This window comes from Alligator mississippiensis, chromosome 4 (genome assembly GCF_030867095.1).
Source record: "Alligator mississippiensis isolate rAllMis1 chromosome 4, rAllMis1, whole genome shotgun sequence".
Lineage (NCBI taxonomy): Eukaryota > Metazoa > Chordata > Crocodylia > Alligatoridae > Alligator > Alligator mississippiensis.
Genome location: NC_081827.1, coordinates 164,579,857 through 164,603,744, shown reverse-complemented (window position 1 = coordinate 164,603,744; position 23,888 = coordinate 164,579,857). Strand labels below are relative to the sequence as shown.

General features: G+C 47.7%; 1 protein-coding gene across 3 annotated transcripts; it reads left to right on the top strand.

Annotated features, from left to right (window-relative positions):
• Positions 1 to 245: 245 nt before the first annotated feature.
• Positions 246 to 19,999, top strand: CASC3 (CASC3 exon junction complex subunit). 3 transcript variants are annotated; one of them, XM_059726972.1, is made up of 14 exons: positions 247 to 503; positions 3,317 to 3,344; positions 4,489 to 4,526; positions 6,470 to 6,628; positions 6,734 to 6,885; positions 7,415 to 7,591; positions 8,062 to 8,759; positions 11,761 to 11,825; positions 12,074 to 12,188; positions 13,113 to 13,211; positions 14,719 to 14,933; positions 16,370 to 16,492; positions 16,659 to 16,722; positions 18,123 to 19,999. In XM_059726972.1, exons 1-13 carry the CDS (start codon positions 270 to 272, stop codon positions 16,692 to 16,694), a joined length of 2,139 nt encoding a protein of 712 aa, XP_059582955.1. In that variant the 5' UTR covers positions 247 to 269; the 3' UTR covers positions 16,695 to 16,722; positions 18,123 to 19,999. The 3 variants fall into 3 exon arrangements, with proteins under 3 accessions (XP_059582954.1, XP_059582955.1, XP_019332507.2); XM_019476962.2 differs by having other exon boundaries at positions 16,646 to 16,722; XM_059726971.1 differs by lacking the exon at positions 16,659 to 16,722 and having other exon boundaries at positions 246 to 503.
• The last annotated feature ends 3,889 nt before the right edge of the window (positions 20,000 to 23,888 follow it).

Below are 23,888 nucleotides of genomic sequence, written 5' to 3'. Positions count from 1 at the left end.
TGAGCCCCTGATGTAAAAGGCCACGTGGGCACGTCGGGGCGGGTTTCCGGTTTCTCCCTATTGCGGGGGTGACCAGAGTCTGGCCGCAAAGGGCCCTGGGATAGCGTAGGCCGGAAGCCGTTGAGCTGCAGTTTCCAAGCCTCGTCCCCTTCCCCGCGCAGGCGCAGGAGGGGGGGGGCGTGGTCGCGGTGCACGCCGGGAGCGGGAGTCCGCGGGCCTACCCGTCTGCCCCCGCGCGCGCCCGCGGCGCCAGGCAGGCTGCCCGCAAGATGGCGGACAGGCGGCGGCAGCGCGCCTCGCAGGACAGCGAGGACGACTCCGACTCGGCGGCGTCCGACAGCGCCGACTCGGCGGGCAGCGCCGCCCGCTCCGCCTCCCCCTGCCCGCTGCACCGCGCCGCCCCCGGCCCTAGCCCCGGCCCCGGGCCCGGCCCCCCCGCGGCCCGCACCCGGGGGGCCGACAGCGCGGCCGGCGCCGCCAACAGCCCGCCCGAGTCCGAGTGTGTGAGTGAGGCGGCGGGGGGGTGGTCACCGCGGGGGGACTCGGAGCTGTCGGGGGCGCTGAGCCGAGCACGGCATCGCCGCAGGCGTCAAGATGGTGCCAGCCCCGACCCCGCCTAGGCAGGGGGCCCAGACCAGGCCTGCACGTCCCTGCTAGCCGACAGCAAGCTCGAATCAGCCCCCACTGTCCCACGGGAAGAGGTGTTCTTCTTCATGCCTCTTGAGTTGAGCAGGTTTATTTTGCAGCAGACCCCAGCCCTTTGCAGACGAGCCCCTTGGCATTGAGCCATAGAAAACTCTTCCTGGAAGGGACCTTGGGAGACATCTAGTCCAGCCCCCTGCTCAGAGCAGGACCAGCCCCACCTAGATCATCCCAGCCAAGGCTTTGTCTACCCAGATCTTTAAAAGCCTTGGGTTGGTGTCTTCTCTTCTTCCGTCTGGCATCAATGTGCAGATCCATTAGCGGCTGTCTGGTGTTATCACTCGATGTGCAGATTCCATTTACCCATCTGAGAATTTATAAAGATTGTAACTTTCGGTTAAGTGCTGTGCTGGTTGTTGGATACTTCCTTCACACAGGGTGTTTTTTTTTCCTAGTGTTGCACCCTGGGTCTTATGCAGCGTTTAGATGATGGTTTGGATAGGGGTGATCCTGCCTCAGGCAGGGTGTGGGAGGAGATCAGCATTTCTCAAACAAACTGCAAAAAAGGACTCTCCTTTAAAGGAGAAAAACGTGGGAAACAGTGGCTTTTCCTTTGCAGGGTGGCAGAGGTCTGGGCTGCTTGGGGTCCCCCATGCCCCACACATTGGGGGGGGTAGCAGGCAGTGGGTGCGGAGTGAGGGGCACTGTTTTGGGACTGACCATCAATGTTTACAAATCAGTCCTGGTGCAAAGACGGTTGAGAACCACTGGACTAAATGACCTCTGGCGATCCCTTCCAGCCTTACTTTTCTATTACCATGAATGAATATGTACCTGGAAAATATCCAGATTAATAGTTTGCCCCAGAACAGTGTGGTTTATTCAAATTAAATCATTGTCCCACCTCTTTTTTGATGGGAGTCAGATCTCAGACTAATCAGTCCCAGATTAAATTGATGTATGGCTTGAATGGTGATTAACTCAATTAGCCCCGGGTGACCTCAGGAAAAAATACCACCTCAATTCTTCACAGGTACTTAGGGTGGAATGATGGTCCTGTAGGATCCCAGAGTAAAAGGCTTTGTTCTAGGGGAAATCCAAAGTGTTTTTATCTTAAGATTTGTGTCTAGCATTTGCTGTGGTATGCTCCAGACTGTCTGCAGGCACCAAAGAAATGACTAAACCCTGGTTATTAAACAGGTAGGGAGGAACTAACAGGTCACAGGAGCCCAGTGACCCTTTTTGCATATCTCCATTATAGCAGATTATGGTCAGAATAATTATTGGGCTAACTAGAAAGTAGAGCTACAGATGATCCTTTTTTTAGTCACACCCTTACTGCTGTGGCAACAAGAATCTGTATGTGCAAGTTGCTCAGGAGGTGGCCTGGGGCTGGCCTTCTAATTTAATAACTTCAGCTTGATTAGGTTACTGCTGTTTTAACATTCTGTAGCAAGTGAGTAAGTCTTCATCAGAGCATCAAGACAATAGATCAGATGCTAAATATATTGCTTAACCCTTAATTCATGATTTAAAAATTGTGAAACAGTTGGGACTGGTGGGATTGATTTGGTCAGAAATCAATGCCAAACAAAATAGCATTGAAATTAAATCTTGTGACTTCAAAGCCCCTGTCAGCCCCATGAATCCCAAGTTGTTTGATAGGTTTCAGGGGCCACGAGGCTTAGCTATAAACACCTCTTCTGCCTTTCTTGAGCTTTCAGTGGACCTGCTAGTTCTTCTGGCTTTTTGCTTTTGACACACTTGCCGTTTCTTATTTGTGATTGTGGTATCTTTTCCTGGCTGAGGCCAGTGGTAAAATAGGTAGGGGTGGGGCTTGTGCTTCTCTTCCCCTTTTCCAGTAGAATGTGATGGGCTCCTTTGGGATGGTGCTATGCTCCGACCTCTCCAGGCCAGCTGTCCTTCCTGTGCAACTGAGAGCCTTGTACTACCACTGCACTTTGCTAGTCCACCGCATTTTAATAGTTCTTGTTTCAAGTATCTCTTCTGTTGTCAGGGCTGCTGATGTGCCTGGTTTTTACTTCATTATGCAGGCAGTTTTTATTTTCAGTACAAACCTATTTTTATTTAATTCCATAGTCTGATACTCTTTCTTCCCTGCACTTTGCCTCTGGTCTGAATTTCTCCAGTTCTGTCCCTTCCTGTGCTAGATGCAAAGTTACACTTCTATTATTGACCTCTGCAGCAGAGGTGTCTCTCAGCTGCATGCTTCTCTGTATCAGTTGGCTTTTCCACAGCTCCCAGTTTTTAAATAATCCTCCATATCATTTTCTGAACAGGTGGTCTATATTGATTAAGGGAGTCCATCCTTTCTGTCTGTAGAGGCAAATTCCTCCTCTTTACAGAATTTTTTTTAATGTATTGGGGAGTTGAAGCTCCCTTAGTGTTGTAAGTGTTTGGGGGATTAATACTGTACAGTCATAGATTTATGTGTTTTTCTTACTGATCTGAATTTAGCTTTCTGTATACCTTTCTTATGCCTCCCTTTTCGAAGGTGCTGACCTGTACCATGAGCACAAGTTTCTCTCTACCACTAGCTGGATATTTACCTAGTTGTCTTGCAGGATCATGTCCAATAAGCAAGACCGCAAACAGTTCCCACGGTCATGATATTCCCAATAACGTGTTTGTTTTTCTCCCCCTCTGTCGATAGGAAAGTGAAGATGGCATCGAAGGAGATGGTGAGTAACAAGTGTCTTTGATCTGGGAGGGCAGGGAGGAGAAAAAGGAAAGTATAGGATGTATTAATTTTGAAAAAATAAGCCATTCTCAAAGACTTGTTGTCTTTGTGTCTCCTGCAGTAAGTCAAGATTAACATGGTGTCCAGGCTTGCTAGGTCCTATTGCTGTGCTCTTCTTTTCAGTGTCTGCCTTCTGGGAAAAATCTCTCAAACACTTTAATTTTAGAGGTTTATATCTTGATTCTAAGATTACTCATAGTCCAGTGGTTTTTTGCATCAATGATTTCCTGGTTGTCTTGGACATTGGCAGACTGACAGGAGTGCTCTTGAGCTGTACAGAAGTAATACATACTGGATGTGTTCCCTGCTTGTGCTCAGTGAGTCTGAGGGGAAGCTGTGCATAGATCTGTGATCTCACTTTCCTGTCATCATGGAAGCCAGTCCCCTTGAATCTGAAGAATGAGCTGCCTACACAGAGGGAATGACTACATGGACTACTGCACCATGTTACTGCCAAGGCACAGAGAAAATTAATTTGGGGGAAGAGCAAGGTGCCTTGACATCTTTCAAGGGTGCTGCCAAGCGCAATGCAGTTTATGCACTGTTAGACTTGCAAACATGATTTACAAGGTAAACCCAGAGACTTCCAAGAGGAATCCATAGCATTAAAAACGTTTTGCCCTATTGTGGTCTTTGCAAGGAACTCAAAACAGAAGAATTGTCTATCATTATTTTTCTGTAGTCTGAAAATGAGTGAAAACTTAGAACGGGCATTTTCTGAAGTGTGCCTCAAGTTGATTGAAGGATAGCTCGCATCCAAAAATGTTGAGACTTGCTGCTCTAGTGTTTCAGTTATATCAGCATCTTAAATGTTGACTTATAACAGCAATGGGCAAATATATCATGCAGGAGGGATTTCTAAAGCTGATCTTGCTACTTGGATGCAGTTTATGATGATGGCTTATGCCTTCAGCAGGGAGATGGTATAAGGGCTAGTTGCGTGATTTTGTGGCTTGACTGCTTAATGTGTGTATACAGTAGACACCTGACTTTTCTAAGTGTCCCAGCTCCAAAATGACTCTTTCCTGCAGTGTGTGTCATTATCTGACAGCTTTAATGCCAAACTTCTGTTTTCTCTCCTGTAGCTGTTCTCTCAGACTATGAAAGTGCAGAGGACTCAGAGGTGAGTGGATTATTTATTGTAACATTTTAAATGTTAAAATGTTTATCCAGTGACACTTTGATGAAAAATAAGTAGTCATGGGAGCAGGCACCAGAGTCCAAGACTCCCCCTCTCAGGGGAGTGTCTTTGCTGGACTATAGTCAGTTCCATCTTGTTTTTCTGTCTCTTTCTGCTCTTATGCATATTGCATCTTTTGCTACACGGTGGTTCAGGCTGGTTAAGGCCACTTGCTGTGTGTCTGAGCCCTTCACACTGAGGAGAGCCTAGAATCCAAGCCTCTTGTTTCCTTGCTAGGAACTCCTGAATTTAGCCGATTATAAATGGGCACTGCCACTTACTCCTCTGCCTGCACTTTTGAATGCAGTGCTGCAGCAGCCATACCTTGTGCTGAGCCGAGTATGTCAGTGCTTATTAGGTGTGGTTTGAGCATTCATACCAGACCAAGACCCTCAGGAGACTTAGACATAGGATTGCTGAGTTTGTGAATTCCAAACTAGTTTGGGTGCTGAAATGCGTGACTCGGTGGCAGTGCTTCTGAGCGCATGCAGTAGCAGGGTGTTAGGTGTTTAAGTAAATTTATTGGCAAAATATCTTTAGATGCCAAGGAGACCTCTCTGGCATCAAAACTGTTAGGTGGGTTTTTTGCAGATCGCTGACTCAGGCTTAGATGCCTTCACTGAGCCCAAATTGCACATTAGACACCAAAGGAAGCTTACCAGGAGCTCTGATGTTTGCAGTGCTATTTGCTAATGCATTTCCCCTCTTTACTGAGGTGTTAGGAAGTGCTTCAGATTTCATAGAAATCTTTCTCATGAAAATCAGTTATTTTAAAACAAATGCATTGTGGATGAAGAGGAGAGATCGGTCAGAGAAAAGTGACAGTGGTGAAGCCAGTGCAAGATATCATTACATTCATGTATTGGTGTCCACAGAACAATCAGGATCTGGATCCCAGTGTATAAAGTCAGTGTGGAGGGCAAGGGGGATCTAAAATCATCTTCCCCTCATCTTAGAATGCCCTCTCCGATCTTACTCTACCCAGTTACATGTAGGGTTTTTATAGACTCCATAAGGATAGCCCAGGACAATTGTTCTTACCCTTCCAACATGCGCACATAAATGTATTGTCCCTACTGTGTACCAAAACAGAAGAGCATTTGTTTGACTTTCAGCAGTGTTACTCGCATAGCCTGGCACTCCTGTATGGCACTGTTCTTCTACTGTACCTAAAAATAATGCAAAGTCTGTGTTCTCCCAAACATAAATAAAAGGAGCCAGCATTCGACATGTAAACATGCAGTACTGAAAGGGAAAAATAGAAGTCTTTTTGTTAATCGTTCAAGGCTATTTTTAGTGTTAGTTCTAATCTGTGCAAGACTTGCAGTCTTTTGGAGGGTGAAATGAGGTCAGACTCCTGTTAGCAGAGTGCTTGGAGTGAGTCAGCCAAGTAGTTCCAGGAAACTTGAAAACACAGCCCTAGCTAAACTAGCCATCAGTGAGGGAAGGTAGGATGGTCCATGTGAGGAATGGAGCCTTTTGGTAGGAACCACCTCACTTACTAGATTATTCTGTGGTGCTATACAGATTGCTCCCCTGAAGTGAGATCAGAGGCTCTGCTTGCATGTGGGGGTTTTTTTACACTTACTTTGTGTTCCAGAGACTTAAATTCAGTGATGTAATACTTCTTTTGATATGCAGAGAGAAAGGTATTAGTCTAGTCTTTGTTCTCTTTGTAGCAGTAGGTTGGAAAGGACCTTGTACAACTATCTAGTCCAACCCAATGCCTTGGGGCTGGTTCAGTTGTGAAAGTCAGCTGTCATTAAGAACAGAAAGAGGTGCTGAATGGGGCCTGACTCCAGGTGTAGGACTATCTGCTGTAATTTACTGGGGAGTCTGCCAAGCCCATGTGTTGTCTTATCTCAATGATTGGAGGTTTGTTGCAGGCTGAGGAAGAGGATTACAGTGAGGAGGAAAGCTCAAAAGTGGAACTGAAGCAGGACGGCAATGATTCTAGTGAGTCCACTGCAAAAGCAGAGAAAGGGGAAGAGAAACCCGATTCCAAAGGCACTGTGACTGGCGAGAGACAAAGTGGGGATGGGCAGGTAGATTTCCAATGTGTGCTGTATGGTTTCTGGGGTGGGAGGGAGGGTCATGGCTGGTTTTACATGGAAGTGGGGCTGCAGTGTAAAGAGCTCTCTTTTTGATAGGAGAGCACTGAACCGATTGAGAATAAAGTTGGGAAAAAGGTCCCTAAGCACCTGGATGATGATGAGGATCGGAAGAATCCAGCTTACATCCCTCGCAAAGGGCTGTTCTTTGAGCATGATCTCCGAGGACAGACCCAGGAAGAGGAAGTGAGGTGTGTAATAATTGTTTAAAGCTTTCCCTGGAAAGAGAGGCAAACCCAAGCCACCATATAAAGCGCAACAGCTTTTGCTTCTATGTTAAATGCTTGGGAAATTTTGTAAGACAGGGAGGTTGTAGCCCTATGCTGGCCCTTTGGCTGGCAGTAAATGTTCTGTCATGTTCCAGGTGTTCTTTAGGCAGCAGGGACTGGTGATGCTACAGAAATACAAGCTGAGCCTTATGCCACTAAACTGTAGCCCTTCTTGGTGATAAAAAGGAGCAATAGTAATAGTTTTCCCTTAGGAAGATGTCTGTCTTAGCTGGACTGGGAGGCCAGAGGCTGTTAGAGCTTTTAGAAGTCCTGGATGTTGTTGGCATGGAGGAAGAGGGAGCAGTTATGCAGCCTCCCATGCACATCCCTTCCTAGAAGCAAGCAGCCTGAGTTTGCAGTCTGTGCTCTTTGGAGCTGCCTTGCTGTTCCCCCTACTCTATACGCTTGGCACTGCAAAGACTTGCTGGTTCTCTTTGTTTTGCTGTTCCAGGCCTAAAGGTCGCCAGAGAAAATTATGGAAAGACGAGGGCCGCTGGGAACATGACAAATTCCGGGAAGATGAGCAAGCTCCAAAGACCAGGCAGGAGCTGATAGCACTCTATGGCTATGACATCAGGTCTGCTCACAACCCAGATGACATCAAGCCAAGGAGGATGCGCAAGCCAAGGTGAGCATCCAGAGCTCCAGGGAGTCCAACCCAAATGTGCCTTGCATACAGGAGACAAACTTCAGCCCCCTTATTCCTCCCCACAAGGCCATAGGTGTTCAGCATCCAACTGGGAAGGCATGTTGACTTAAAACAATGATGGGTGTGGGGTCCTTCTTGAAAGTTTGTGTTGAGGACCAGGGTCCTAGCCATCACAGTCTGGATGCTGGGTCTCAGGGTGGCAAATACTTTGGCACTGTAGTCTCTGTTAATATTTGGGAGCAGAAGTGTTGGACCCTGGAGGAATCTGCCGCCAAGATACAGTAATGAATGTTATTTTAGTGCGTTGTCTTTGGGTAATGGTGTTGGGGTGTGTAGGGGGAGGGGCTTTCTTCTTGAAACCAGAAAGGTAACCCATGTGGTGGTGGTGGATCTCTTAGGGATGTGGTGTAGAGACCTATTGCTGATCCTTTGCATCCTTTGCCTTTAAGGTTTGGGAGCCCTCCACAGCGAGAGCCAAATTGGTCCCACGAGAGGCAAAACAAGCCTCCAAGGTACCAGGGCTCCGACAATACCCCGGCACCACCACGAACATTCATCAGCCGAAGTTCTGCAGGCACAGGGAGGATGCCCCCACCCAGGACCTATCCAAGGTCAGGTGGCTACAAAGAGAATCGCCCTAGCTATCGAGCTGCAGAAGCAAATGGCCAGCATCACTCTCGAAACAGTGAGCAGGCTAAACATGAAAGCAGCTACCGGTCAAAGCGTGTGGAACAAGCCCCAGCAAGAGAACCCTCACCCGAGGCTGAGGTTGCAACTGATCACAACAGCCCTGTTAAGAAGGAGGAGATTGTTTTGGAAAGCCAGACCACAACAACAGATGCTGTCCAGCCACCCCCAGATAGACCCATTGAAAAGAAGTCTTATTCTCGGGCAAGAAGGACCAGGAATAAAGCTGGAGAGACAGGAAAGCTGGCTGATGAAGTGCCCCCTCCGGAGGGGCTGATGCTCGTGTCTCCAAAACCTGTGCAGGTAGAGACACCCCCACCACCAGCAAAGACCGGAAGCTGGGAGACCCCAGTAGAATCCAGCATGGATGGACTTGAACAAGAAATGACACAGTTGAATCTAACTGAGCAGAACTGGACCCCAGGGCAGCCTCAGTTTATACAACCTCGGGAACTTAGGAGTAAGTGCTTGCCATCTGTTAGTTTTGCTTTGATACTTTTTCCCAGCCAAGTTCAGTTTAATTGTAAAAGGGTCTGGTAGTTAATCAGAGCTAGAGGCATAGCTTAAATGTCTACACAGCAGCTTTATACCACCTTGACTGACTGCAGTTGTGGGTTTAAATCTTAGTGAAATCTACTCTGAAGGGTCTGGTGAGTTCCACACAATTTTAATATCATGTGCTGTCTTTCAGAAGCCATTTGCAATCCAAATCTCTCTGCTCTCCTTTGGGTAGTGGGTCCTGTGCCCTGACATAAGAATAAGAATTTGGTATGAATCTCCCCACAACTTCCTGTTTGCTGGCCTCCCCCTTAAAGGCTTCATTTCTCTGGTGCTTGTATAGACACTCTCTTGTTTGCAGATGGTGTGAAGTCACTTAGGTTAATAGTGGAAGGACTATGAAAAACTCCAAACAGATGGATACTAAGTGGACAATCTGATGGGGGAAAGCTAATGTGTAAAATTAATATTTGTCTGCACAAATCTCACCTGTTGTATGAGCTGCTGAGTCCTGAATTTGCAGTATTGTGTGGAAGGAATAAAGGGTCATACCAGGTGATCTGTTCAACACGCAGCAGTTGTTAAGATCATGCCCCACTTGAGTTCATTAAGCAGACAAGATAGGGAATTGTTGAGGTGGTGAGCAGTGGTGGCACTCTTCTTCGAGAAATCTATATTCTTGTTTTACTTGTGTAGTGCAGTGTTTCCCAACCTTTTCCAGCCCCAGGCACACTTAGATTAATAAAAACTTTCTGTGGCACGCCTGTTAAGGCATTTCCCATCCTCATACCTGGCGTAGTGCATTGACATGGCAAAATTGTGCAGCACACCTGTTCATTTCTGATGGTGCACTTTTGTTCCGTGGCACACTGGTGTAATGAACATCACGGCAGTCCTTGAAAGGGTTGTGCAGATGACTAGAGTGGATTAGGTAGGATTTTTGTATAACAAAGGTTGTTTTTGGTTTTTCCTAGGGAGTTACTGAGCCTAGAAAGAAACGGCAAGTAATAGGTCAGGTAATTGAGGACTAGGAAGGGTTTAGCCTTTAGTGAGAACCTATCATTCCCTCTCTTTCCCTGTCTAGCCAGACAAACAGGAACTTCTTTGTGCAGTGTGTGATTAACCTGTGGCACTCACTGCTGCATCAAGAGAGTTGGCTGTGGGAGCTGGGCTTAGGGGAAGGGCATGGGTAATGAATGTCTTGACTAATAATAGTGCTGAACTGTTTGTAAACTAATATAATCAGGATAATCCCATCTCCTGCTGTAGGGCATAAATAACCTGCTGAGGGGAGGAAGGAAATTTCCTCCTTTTATCAGCAGCATTGCACAATCAACTCCATGGAGCCTACTTAGCAACCAAGATTTGGCTGCTGCTAGACTCTAATGGAGTCTGCTGAGGCATAGCAAATCCTGCACCTTTTGTGTTGGGCCTAGTGGTACAGATTGCTTCTCCTGTTCTCTGAAGTAGAATCTGGCAGGATTGAAGTAATAACATGCATAGCTTCTCTGCATAGATATTACAGTGAGTTAAAAGGGGACGAAGATTTATGACAGGACGGTAACTGCTCATGTGCCCACTCTTATCCCAAGGTAGGTGGAAACCAAGCTGCAGTAGCTTAGTCTACTTTTTAGTGAGAGCTAAAACGCGCTGGATTACCTTTGATTTACCAGGGGATAAGGTCATTCACATGCACAATTACTGCAGAACAACTGGTAATGTGTAATACATTTGTTGGTACATACCCTATGTCAGGTAAGATATACCAATATAATTACACTAGTGTGACTGATAAAAGCTTTCTTATGTAGAAGAGCCATAGTCTGAATTGTAGTCTCAGGAGAACTGGCTTCTTATATGCTAGTAAAATTGGATTTCGAACATTCTCAGAACAAAAACACTTAAACTTGACAGACATCAGCAGGGTTAATCTGTACTATATTAGCTCTGTGTGTGTGCGCTGCAGCAAAAAATAAGGCAACAGTCCCTTTCTTGAAAAGCATATGCACTAAATTTTCCATGAGATATGTCTGGACTGTGAATGGGTGAGTGGGAGTACCATGTGGGCAATAAGGCCTGTGCACGTTTCAGTAGCTCTTTTCTCATTGGTAGCATGTGTCCATTACCTTGGTGTTGCCTCTCTCTTTTTCCCAGTGAAGACAGCAGGAGTTCGACTAGGTGAAGGGATTCTGGGCAGTCATTCCATACAATTGCTCTTCCTCCTCCCTCCCCCCCCCCCCCCCCAGGTTTACACACACACTCATGTACATGCACACTTTATAACGTAAACTCTCCCCAATCTAGGATTTACGTAGCTCACTTCCTCCCTAAGTGTCTGGCAGTGAAGTTTTAAATATAGAGTGTAACCTCTGCCAGTTGACTGAAAACTGATGTCAAGTGCTATGATGAAGGTTCTGCTTTGTTGTGTTCAGCTGGAGTTGCAAGGCTCCACGTGGGCACAGCTTAGTATGTGCCAAACTCGGCCCTGTCCTCTTCCTATTCCAGCACAGTCGGAGCTTAGATTTGGGAGCAGTTGAAGTTTTGATGTATTGGAAGAATCTTGTAGACTTGGTTTGTTTTGTACAGATTATATAAGAAGTTACATTCCAGAATTTCTTTAAGCTACATTTCTAACAACAGTAGAAATGATCCTTTGGTGTTTAAGATGTGTTTTTTAATTTGTCTTGACAGTTTGCAAACATTATCTCGTCCAATGTATGATGTGTAGGTTTAAAAACGGTTTTCCTTATCAGTGCTCCTTGTAATGGATCCATTTTCACTGCTCTCTGCAAGCAGCATGTCAGCCCATCACATTACAATAACTCATCCAAAACACTGACATTTTCTGTAGCAGAACTTGCTAGAAGTGGGAAGATTACTTATAGCTATGCTTTTGACATGTGAGCTTGTTAGTTGTCAAAAACAAGAAGAAGCCATAGTAACCACTGTGTCTCTTTCTTTAGGTATTCCTAATCATATGCACATGGGGACTGGACCACCACCTCAGTTTAACAGGATGGAGGAAATGGTAAAGCAGAGAATCTTGTGTACTCTGCGCATTTTTTATTTTGAACAACTTAAAATCCAGGCATCTATTGGGTTCTGTGTTTAATGATTACAACCTGCCTGGAGCACTTCAGCATTTAGCCTTTTACCTGCGTAGAAGTGTTCACCATTTCGCTGCTCAGCCAGGGAGATTGGGTGGGAGATTAAAACCCAAGAGAAAGATTCCTTTCTAGCACTCTGAATATCGCCAATGTCTTTGGACTCTTTCAGGCAGTGCAGGGGAGTCGTGCAAAGCGTTATTCATCCCAGCGTCAGAGACCCCCAGTTCCAGAGCCTGCACCCCCCATGCACATCAGCATCGTGGAAGGGCATTATTATGATCCACGTGAGTGTTCCCAGTGGCTCGTGTCCCTTTCCCTTACCAGTTCAGCTTGCTCAGAAATAGGCGGAAGGGTGGTGGGATCTCTCTTGCTACTGAAGAAGCTGCTGTCTTTCCAGGAAGTGTAAGTGTGTAGTGTTCTCATGGAACTGTAAATTGAGTCTTTCACCTTTACTTGAACTTTCTCTTTTAGAAAGGGATGCAGACGGTAAGAATTAGATCCATTTTATAGATGGTTAAAATTTCAAAACTTAATATAAAGGGCTTTTCTTGAAATCATTCTTGCATATCGCCGACATGTTTAAACCCTACACTACTTCTATGTAAAGCATGGACCACAGGGACTGGAAGGGGCATCCTGCTTCACCAGCTCTAGTGTCCTGCTATCGCCAGTAACCACCTTCTAATTTCCAGCCTATATTTATTTGGTGTTCCCTTCTGCCTTCTGCAGCCTGCTGCAGGCAAGCATTGCTGTAGATCAGGGGTTTGGTAACATATGCCTTGTAGAGTTCCTGGGTCCAACCTGTGGAGATAGAGGGCTTTGCCTGCGCCATGCTGGAGCTATACTTATGCCACTACAAGTGCCCTCAGCACCCCCTGCCCTTCCCCTGGCTACAGCTTGGGCACAACTTTCAGCCCTTGAGGACCTATGCCAGGCAAATCTCAGTGTTTTGGGCATTAGATACGGAAGTGTAAGTTTAGTGTGTTCCTGTGCAGTTAGGAAATAGTGGCCAACTCTTCCTCTGCAGGAACGATCGAGGTCATGGGCTTCTATTGGCACATGCTTTCTTGGCATACATATTCCTGCATAACTTGTACAACTTTGTCCAGATGATAGGACAGTAACTTGGCCTCTGTAATCAAGATGACTCTAGTTTCAGTAGAATAAGCTAACCAACCTTTATCTTTTCAAACTGTCTTCTCTTGCAGTACAATTCCAGGGACCAATCTACACCCACAGCGAGAACCCTGCCCCATTGCCCCCCCAGGGTATGATTGTACAGCCCGAAATGCATCTCCCCCATCCAGGTAAAACCTCCAGCTCCCAACTTCCTGTCCTCGCAAGTAAACTTGTTACGAGAACATTTATGCCAGGGGTGGGCAAAATGCGGCCTGCAGGCCGGCTGTGGCCCACCAGGCCATTCTATCCAGCCCATGGGGCCCCTGAGAAATTAAAAAAAATAATATTCATCTGCCCCTGGCTGCCTGTTATGCGGCCCTCAATGGCTTGCCAAAACTCAGTAAGCAACCCTCCATCTAAAATAATTGCCCGACCCTGATTTATGCAGTAGAATCTGCATACTTGGTGGGGTTAGGTTCCTTACTGTCTCTGCCAAGATAAGAGTTTGCAAAAAACTGGGTATAAAGAGCTCCAGCAAACAGCTGTGTAAGACCACTAAAGTGCTCCAGCTGTTTGCTGTGAATTTTAGTTCATAGGGTTCTGCTTCTCTGATTGACTGCATAGGGCTACCGGTGAGCTCATGATCAATGGAGAAGTGGTGCCCTTAAAAGTAAAACTCATAGCAAAGAGCTGAATGGCTCACCATTAGCAATTTAATTAATTTAGCAATTTGTTGCAAACAAGCAGGCTGTGAACCACCTGATACAAATGATCCAGGTTCTATACCGACCCTGTTGTACATTTGACAAAGGTCCATTCTAAGCTGATTATTGGGAGCCAACAGCTCTTGAAGTTTTACTCTAGCTCTGATGCATACTTTCTTTGTGGCTGTAGGCAGGTCGTTTAACCTCTCTGCCTGTTTTTCCCATCTGTACAATGGGCAAGGCTTACAATCGGGGCAAGTCAATATTTCATTGTAATGTCTTTTGAAAATGGGAACTTAAATAGTTTGACAAAGCCACATATCCATTTGTTAGCATAAGTCAGGGTTGCTCACTGCATGTTATCGTACATTCCTTTCTAGAATATATGTACTCTGTAGGCTTCCTTTGTTAAAGACCTATTTCATTCTAGAAATAGTCAGGCACCAAGGCCAATGCAGGTCTGAGCGCTCTGGAGCAGATGTTTGGAATGCCTGGCTAGAAATTAGCTAACCAAGCAACCAGGAAAGTATTTTTCTTGTTTTAATGGGAAGTTTGAACCTGCTGGTTACTGTCCATATCAGTGGAAATCCTTGGACAGTTTCCAGTGAGTGAGTGAAACAGCTGCCTCCTAGCCTTACCCTTTGTAGATTAATGGTTCCTCCCTTATGGACATTATTAGGGGACTGTCTAACTTCTTCTAAAGTGGTCTTTGGTTGCTTCTGGAAAAAACTGTGTCCCTGGGGATACAGCCTACATTCTACAATTGTTAGATAAAGCTTCCTCTCCCAAACACTGAAGGAGTTAATCTGTTCTGGTTGCCCGGCAAGACATTTTTAGCAAAACACTCTCCCTGTTTGCTATCAGCACTTTGTGTTAAAGTGATGAAGGTGGGGGTGGCACCAGGCCAGAGGTGTGGGTCTGTTTTGGCATCTGAAAGTTCCCAGCCTTTTCCTTGTGTGTGATGTCCTTACATGTGGATTTTCATTTCCAGGTTTACATCCACATCAGACTCCAGCACCTATGGGGAACCCTGGCTTATACCCTCCACCTGTCTCCATGCCTCCTGGGCAGCCCCCACCACAGCAGCTACTTGCACCCACCTATTTCTCCCCTCCTGGGGTCATGAATTTTGGGAATCCTAGCTACCCCTACCCCCCAGGAGCACTCCCGCCACCTCCTCCTCCCCATCTGTATCCCAACACCCAGGTAAGATGGCTCCAATGTCATTGAGTTGTCTTTAACAGGACTTTTGTAAAACACAAAGCATTGGGATTTTATGCTGGGTGAGTCTGTCTGTTATACATGGTATAATTCCTGCTTTTTCCCAGGTGTGGGGATTGTTTCCTATGTAGCACACAACTCAGACATCCAGAAATCCATGTTCTACTTTATGCTTTCTACTCAGTTTGCTTAACAAAAGGAGACTGATCTGATCTTTCTGGTTTGCATTTGCTGGGACTGGAATTTGAATTTTATGCATCTACTACCTGTCTAATGTGACTCCAATACTTAGGTTATGTACTAATGCAAGGGAAGAAGCAGAGTGAGTTTGACTAAAAGCTCTTTACACAGGCAGATCTCTTCCTGATCCAAACTAAGCCAACTACAGCAGGATTCTGAGTTTGCTGAATGTACTGCCTTCCTGTTGTTAAGCCAAGGTAGTAGGCTGAATGCAGGCTGGCTGCTGGTGGTACCTTTTGTGGCCTTGGGAGCGTGGGAACCCACTCCACAGCGAGATGGCAGCTCACAAGCCATTTACAGACCAAATAAATGTTTGTCCATAAACAGTAGTAAATGTTTGTGTCTACATGGCCATGAGCCAAACAGGTTGTTTTTCTTTAACTACCAGGTACATATGGCCACCCCTGAAATCCTTCATCCATGATGCCTGTTAGCTTTGAGGTCCTGTCCTACAGGGAGCCCTAGTGACTTCCTGGGACATCTTAGTAATGACAAGCTGTGGCAAGACAGGACCTGCCATCACTGAGGCTGGCTTGTAAATGGCACAAGGGTGACACTCCATGGCAAGATAAAAGGGTTGCAGGTTCTTAGCCCAGTCTGGGTGTTTTGATGTTTGCCATCTGGGTGAAGGCAGAAGAGTTTGATTTTATTGTTAGTCCATCTTTGGGGGCAAGTTTTGCACTCCAAGACACCTGGAAACAGTGGTTTCATGGGGAATTATCAGCCACCTTGTGTGCACAAAACAAAAGTTAAAGGGGAAACGCATGGTCCATGGAAAACCCTGAAGGACATAGTGACCCATTTGAAATAACTAAGATCTGTGAATCTAGCCAGTGTAGGTTGATGTAATCAGATGACTACCTACCATCATTGATGGATGCTACCAGAGTTGTCTTGGTAAAGTTATTGCAGTGAAATGCAGCCCTTTAGGTAACACTTCCTCAAGTATTTGCAGAAGCCAGTCAGCTTAGCAACTGAGTCCATCATACAAAGCACATTAAAACTGTGGCTGTTTTGTGGGGTGGTTCTGCTCCTCTTTGGCTTTAAACAACATAATTTTATTTTAAAGACAGTTTTACAGCTTAAAGAAGGCCAAGCAAAATGGCTAACACTATCTGAATAGGTGCAGTAGATGTATCCCATTAACAAGAACTGATCTTTCTATCCTTTGGGGAATGCAGGCCCAGTCTCAAGTATATGGAGGGGTTACCTACTACAACACTGTCCAGCAGCAGGTACAGCCAAAACCTTCTCCACCGCGAAGAACATCACAGCCTGTGACCATCAAACCCCCACCCCCTGAGGTACTGTTCCCTCGGCCTTGTTTTGCTGTGTGAGACTGTGTGGCATTTTACCTTTGTGTGAGAGTTCTGTTCCCCCCTCCCCACACAAAAAAATGTGTTGTGTTTCGAGGAAATCTTAACTTGCCTAATCTTTTGACATGTCCCAAACTCCAGCTTCTCGTTGCAGGTTGTAAGCAGGGCTCCAGTTAATTTGAGTTTCTAAATACTTTAAATCTAAACCCACGTAAAAAGTAAGTCCAAAGTTGACTCTTATTTCCTTTCTTTGTTTAGAAAAAGACACCTAATGTAGGAAAGGCACCTGATGTAGGAAGTTGTGATTTTTCTCTTGCTGAAGCCTCAGCAGTGTAAAAGTTAAAGGGGCAAATTTAAAAGTTCATACAGAGAGATGATGAAAACCATTTCTCTGCTTGGGAGATAGGGACTGTGTGTAGAGGGGTGTGTGTGTGTATCCTGGCTTCCTTTTTTTTTAAATAATCTTTTGCACAGGAGTATAGTGAGCCTGAATCACAGCATGCCTGAAACCAAGGGCATCTGCTGTTTCACTTTCCCCTCTGTCAGTCGGAAGGCAACATGCTTTAGAGAAGTGGTGGCCAACCTGCAGCATGGGTGCCACAAGTGGCAAGGGCAGCCTCTTTGTGGCATATTGCAGATAAGGGTAGGAATAGGGAGCACAGTGGCAGATAGGGCAAGGAGCAGGGAGCACAGGGAAAGAAGTAGAGCAGAAGATCAGGCAGGGGAAGAACATTAGAGTGGCACTTCAGGGAGGGTATGGGGCTAATTCATGGCACCCCTGCTGTGAAGATTGGCTTCCACTGATTTAGAGTAAAGGACTGGGAGTTGAGACACCTGTGTTCAATTCCTAGCATTACACTCATTGTGGGACTATGGGAAGTCACTTCTCTGGGTACTTGTTTATCCCATCTGCACAATGAGAGTATGCATCTTTGTAAAGTGCATTTAAAGGGCCTGGCATTGTCCAGTAGCATTGGAAAAATCTAGGTCCCCCATGCCTAGGGTTTATGCTAATGTAACACATTATGATTATACTAACATAAACCAGAAGCAGACAAGCAACAATGCTGCCTGGTGTGGATCTGTGGTAGACCTGGGCCGGGAGTTATCCATGGAAAAATCTGGGTGAAAACTAGACTCCTGAAAGTTGCACTGCTGTTAGTGTCATGTGTCTGCTTCTGTCCTGGGATAGCCATTTGCTTGCTGGAAGCAGGTTATTACTGGGTCCTAGTGGTGAAGAATAGTAATACTGCTATTGTTGCAGCTATCTTAGGAGAAGGGATCATCTTTCCACACCAGCATTGGTGTCACTTTCATTGGCGTGAAAAACAGATGCAATGCAAGTGCGCGTGTCAGGGCCCTTAGTCCCCTTACCACTGCATAAACAGAGTGTGGCTTAAAGTGAGATCCTGTGAAGTAGAAGGGGCACAATAGCAGCTGACTGTGATGGCAGAGCTGCAGCAGGGGATGATGGGAGGAGGATGGTGGCCACTTTCCACCGCCCTGGTGCAGAGAGTGTTTCTTTGAACCACCTCAGCGCTTGCCCTGTACCCAGTGCACAGAACTTGACTGGCACAGGCAGCCCACTAACCCCACCCTTCATGTCTTCCCCCTCCAGGACAGCAAAAGTGAAAAATCAAAAGAAAGGAGCAATACGTAGGGACGTCTGCCTGGCAAGTCCCAGCGCCAAAATTGGCACCACCAGCAAGCAGGAAGCTCCTCCTTGGAGACGGCCCCTTTCCCTGTGTGTAGGTGAGGCCAACGGGCTGCCACCCGCTGCGTCAGTATTGTGTTGGGGGCCAGGCACCCTTCACTTCCTGGTGCCCTCCTGCAAAACAAATCTCTTGCTGCTGCTGCTGCTGCTCTCTTCCACCACCTTTACTGGGGCATGGAGGTCATTGAACATGAGGGTCAGTCACTGCTCATGAGTTCTTGCCACTTCCCCTTTTTACTACACAGCTGGATATCCAGCTACACTGACTTCTGAGTTCCCAACTGGCCCTTTCTTTTAAGCTGATCTGGTTTTTTTTTTGGTTTTTTTTTTGGTTTGTTTTTTTGAGTATTGTAATCTCTGTTTGCCCAGATTGCTGGGAATGTAACCACCGCCCCAAGGAGCTACCTACTAAGTTACTACTTGTTTTCCTTTCTCTCTCTTTCTCTTTCTCTCTCTCATTAATGAGTTTATTCCATCATTGTTTAAGCATAGCTGTTCAAGAAAGGGCTGCTGAGTATCAGGAGTCTGTCAGGAATGTGCTGGCTGTTCACTTGCTACTGAATTAGAAGCTTCTGGTTTGTTTTTGGAGCAAGCCCTGTCAGTCATTGTGTTGTGGGCAGTTTCTCTTGTCTAAGTGTGTGCCAGCTCTCAACTTGGAAGCAGTGTGGATCAGGGCAGGGCTGGAGCCCACTCGTGCTGCACCTTGCATCCCAGAGAGGAGGGGGAAGGGAAGAGGTAGGGGTAGGGAAATCCTTCTGCCTTGTAGATTTTTCACAGGCAGCCCTGCACCCCTTGGGCTTTCCCCAGAGCCATCTTCTCACTCACAGGCTGCTCTCCCTTTAGCCTTGTGCTGAGAGACTGGCCAGACAGGCTCAGCCAGCATACAGTTTGCATTCAGCACTTGGGTGTTGTTCCTGCATACATGGAAGATGATGCGATTTGCCAGTTTTAATGTGTCCACTTTGCGAGCCTGGAGCACGCTGCAATCCGCTGGGAGGAATGCTCTTCATGTGTGCATCCTCTAACTCCCCCACAGCCTTGCACCCTGCTTGAGGATTCTCGAGCCAAGCTTGTATGGCCATTGATACCTCAGCACTGTGGTTGCTGGGCCAGCTCGGCTGGCTTGCCATGCACCGCAGTGTTTTTGTGCTGCAGTGATTTGTTGCCTCGCTGCAGTACAGATCCTGCAGGGATTTCAGCACGCGATAGCAGCTGGGCTTAGCTCAGCATCAGCCTCTCGGCCATTTGCAAATTGCATTAGGGCAACTTGGCATGGAAGTTGCTGCAGCCTGCTCTCCCTGAGCCATGGGCTGAGGCAGCATGTGGAAGTGCCAGAAATGACACAAGTGAGACTGTCACTATGTTAGAGCAAGCAGATGTTTGGGCAGCAAACTCCCACCTGGGAGAGAGGGCGAGTGCTTTGGGCACTTACTTGCCTGCTTTCTGGTTGAGACCTTGTTGTGCCTGCCTGGCTTTCTCCCCAACTCCCTTTTTCTTTCCTACTGTCTGTAACTTGATCTTTTGTACTTAATTTCAGATAAGTCGAATGGTATTTTAAAACAAAAGACCCTTTTCTGTTTTACATGTAACTGTTTTCTCTGCCTTAAGGCTAAAAATGTATCGTTTAACATATCGGTCGTGTGACTGAACTTCTAGACCTAACAACACTGTGATGGCTGTTCTGTTCTGTTTATTTTTGTTCCTGTTCTTTAGGAGTGCACATTTGTAACCAACAGTGTAATGACTTGGTGGAGATGAGAATATGTTTTAGGAAGTAACTAGCACTGTGTCTCTTTCCTTCCTGTCCGGTGCAGAGGGGCAGGTTCTATGAGGTGACCAGCCAGGTAGAACCAGGATTTTGATCCATAGCCCCCATGGCCAAAAAATGAGGGGGTTTGACTTGAAGCACTGCTGGAAAAACAGCTCCTCTTCCTACCATTAGCTCCAGCTCTCCTCACCCCACACACTGGCTTCCTCTCCACACAGAATATTTATTGCTTTTGGTGATCTGGCCTAGTCTTCTCCTTTAAGAGATTGTGCCTTTGCACCTTTGTGCCCTGCATTACAGAGCTTGACAGAATGAAGTGCAAACAGTCACCACCTGCCTTGCAGTTCAGTGTTACAGCAAGGGGTTACAGAAGGGATTGTCATAGTGCCATGGAAGGAACAACTGCTGTGTGGGCAACTTGGGAGTGCACAGCCTACGCATATGAGAGCACCCTTCCTCCCAGTGCTGTTCCTTATCTAGAGCATCTTGGGATAGGCAGAGGTGGTAGCTGGCCCCATACTTCTCTTCAGTCATGCTGAGTGAGAGGCACATGCTGTGCCTGCAGGCACCACAGACCCAGCACAGCAGATGGGATGGTCAGCAGAGGGCAGCTCTTCAAAGCAGTGCCTGTCATTATGGGTGTGTTATTGCTGCCAGCAGACCAATCCAGGGCAAGGCCTGGATCACTTATAAAGAAGGGGTCTTGTGGTCTAATGGGGACTCCAAGCTGGATCCTCCTGTCCCCATCCTGCAGCCTGTTTGTCTAGTCCTTTTGCCACTGATTTGTCTTGCCTTCATGCACATGAACGTTTAAGAATCCTCAGCTGTAGACTACAGGGAGGTAAATGTCCCATGTGGGCAAATCACAGAGACACCTAAAAATATACCTGCTTGAGAAGAGCAGGCCATGCCCTCTCCTTGAGTCTCATTGGGAGAGTGGTGACCCTGGAGTGTGCTGTGGGGTTGTCATGATGTTGTGCTGGAGGGTTTCTTTTGGAGAATCACTGCCGTGCCCCCCTTCCCCTACCCCCCCTCTGCCAAATCTAGGGGGAGCAGAAGGAGCGTTGTCCTTGTGCCACAGCAGGAACCCTGCTGTCAGTTCAAATTGCAAAGGGGTTTCCCTGCATCCTCAGCCATTGTATGGCAGGTTCCATTTGTCTGGAAGCTCCTTGACTGACCCGACCACAGGCTGGGATCAAGGCAGGGTTTGATGCACTGTCTCCATTAGCCTGCTGTGCCCACGCTGGGGAGCAGTTGGCTTTGGAACTTGCCCAGAGCAACTGAAAAGCTTTGGACATGAGGGAGGTGAGAGGGCCAGATTTAATCCCTTTCTCTGTGGAGTGTATTGACTTGTCTGGCATAGAGGTTCCCAGATGCTGACCCATAGGAAGACTTGGGGGCTGTGGGTCTACCCCAGGCACTTGCCAAGGTGGTGACTAGCCACTAGAAGCATGTTCTTTGCTCATAGCTGGAGGGGTGGGGTGGGGAGGTATCCACAAGGCACCCCGGGACAAGATATTTCAGCCCTCCCTTGACCTTGAAAACCAAGGTATCTATGAAGGCTCTGGGAAGGACAGGCATGAGAGTCCTCCCAGTGCAATGCTCCCGCACAAGTTGCGGTGTGGTGTTCTTGCAGCCATCCAGCAGGTGCCAGCACAGGATCTACAGCCCCAGCAGCTTGGGAAGCAGTTTCTTGCTCCAGCAGTGTCCTCAAGAGCTAGCTGGCTGCCTCCATGACCTGGTTTCCTTGTGCCTGGGCTGCGCAAGTAGTTTTAGCACCTGCCTTCGTCATGTTTTCAAGGAACTGATAATATCCACAGGCCTGTGGCACTGGAGAGTTTACCTGCTGCCTGCATGTGACACCAGGGCAGCTCCTGTGGCCTCTGTACACTCCATGGTAACCTGCAGCTGGTAGCCAGAGTGCAGAGGAGCAGGCAGTGCACATCACTGCAAGGGAACAGCTTTTGGCTGACCCTAGCATTGATTACCCTTGATCTCCACTGGGGGGGGTGTATGGCCAGCCTGGGGGAGGGGCTCCTTGCACCATCCCCCCCTTGGGAAGCGCCCATGCTGCTGTGCTGCCTGAGGTGTGTGGTGCCAGAAGTTGTGTGGCACTGCAAAGGGCTGGTGAACACTGCCCTGCTGGCTGGAGGGGGCCTTGGCATGAGCTTCTGAGCCATCAGCATCATGTGGGCTGTGGAAGCCAGGAGGGGGCAGGCTCTGCCCTTCTCAGGTGTTTGCCTACCTGCAGGCACCTCAGCCTTTCCTTCACAAACACCAGCCCCTTGGGTGTCAACAGGGCTGCTGCTGCTGGGACCTCGCAGAAATGACTTCCAGGGCCTTCTGTGTCTCATCCTCTTAAGCTGAGAGGAAGGGAGGTGTCAGTGAGGCAGAGACAATCCTATGGCAAAAGGAGCTGGGTCAGGGAGTGGCAGGATGGTGTCTACAGCTCCCAGGTGTCAGGACCAGGGGCTCCCACCCTGTTAGACACAATTCTCAGCCTGGGTGCTGTATCAGCAATGCAATTGCTGCAAATGGAGTGAAACTGCCCTATATGTCTTAGCCCTTCCTAATCCAGTGGGGCACAAGGCAGAAGCATGTGGCTTATCTGATCCTTTCTGCTCTTGATTGTCCACACTGTTCCTGGAAGCAGAGGCAAACGGGGCTGGTGGGACTATACCGCACCTCTGTTCCTGGCAGGAATTTGCAGGGTTGGATGCTCCTGGCTTCCTTAGGTTTATCAGTGAACCTGAATGCAGCCAGGAGAACATGCCTCTGCTCCAGCCGTTCATGTTCTGGCTCTGTATGAGGCTCGTGGTTCCCATGGTGGTGCCCAGTTGAGAAGCACTGAGTTATGCCAAGGCAACACAACAGCATTTCTCAAATGGGATGCCACCAAATGCAAAAAGCTCAGTGGGGAGCACTCTGAATCTAACCATTGCATTGGACTCTACTGCCCCAATCCAGGCACAGAACCCCGGGGTCCTGAACACCAATCTTACTATATCCCAACCTTTTACCACCCTTCCAAATGCTGGAACGTGGTCCTTTCAGCCACTGTTGCTGCTCCCCAAGGCTGCACTGCCCTTTAAGATACCTTCTGTCAAGTCAGTGGTGTGGAAGCAACTGCTCCTAGCATGGTCAGGTGGGGGCAGCGTGGGCATGGGTGGCACAAGAGGTTCTAGAGGACAGTGACAACACTAGGGCAGCACAGGCCTAGGATTGCACATACATGCAGGGCTCTGGTCCCTTCAGCACCTTTCTGAATCTCTTCTGGAGCCAAGCTCTTGCCTGAGCTTGCAGCTGTGGATCTGCGAGTAGAACCCAGGAGTCGTGCCCACCCCATATTGGATCCTGGCCACCCTGCTCCTCTACAGCATTGGGATCTTTTTTCATCCAGTGGACCTGCTGGTAAGTGACCTGGGCAGACCCAACTCTTCCGCAGCAGGCAATGGCCTGGGGTGTGAAAGCATCAAAACCCCTCAGCTCTCAGCTGTACCACAGGCTGCTTGCTGGCTCACAGCAGGTAGGTTCTGACACCCTCCCCAAGGCTGGCACAATGTCGCTGCTGTGAGTAGAGCCTGGCTGTATGCTTCTGGTGGCTCTGGCCCAAGAAGATGCTGCAGAAGATGAGGCAGCAAAGGAGTGTTGTAGTCTGAGAATGAAGCCAACAGCTTCCTGTAGCAAACCCAGCGTGTAGTGGGAATACTCTCCTACCCCTGCAGCTGCTCCACTCCACTTGCGTGTGCTGTGCTGGCAGTGTGGGGTCCCAGCTCAGTTCAGAGCACTTGTGCTGGACCCTGCCTAAGCTCCCCAAGCAACTTGCACTGTGCTTTGATATAGGGTGAGAAGGGGAACTGAGGCACAGAAGTAGCAGTGCCAGAGGTGGCCCCCAGAGCTCC

Excerpts from the sequence above, each read along its gene's own strand:
- CASC3 (XM_059726971.1), top strand. The coding sequence starts at position 270 with ATGGCGGACAGGCGGCGGCAGCGCGCCTCGCAGGACAGCGAGGACGAC. Across the intron at positions 11,826-12,073 it reads TTAACAGGATGGAGGAAATG|GCAGTGCAGGGGAGTCGTGC; the intron begins GTAAAGCAGAGA and ends GGACTCTTTCAG. Across the intron at positions 12,189-13,112 it reads AGGGCATTATTATGATCCAC|TACAATTCCAGGGACCAATC; the intron begins GTGAGTGTTCCC and ends CTTCTCTTGCAG.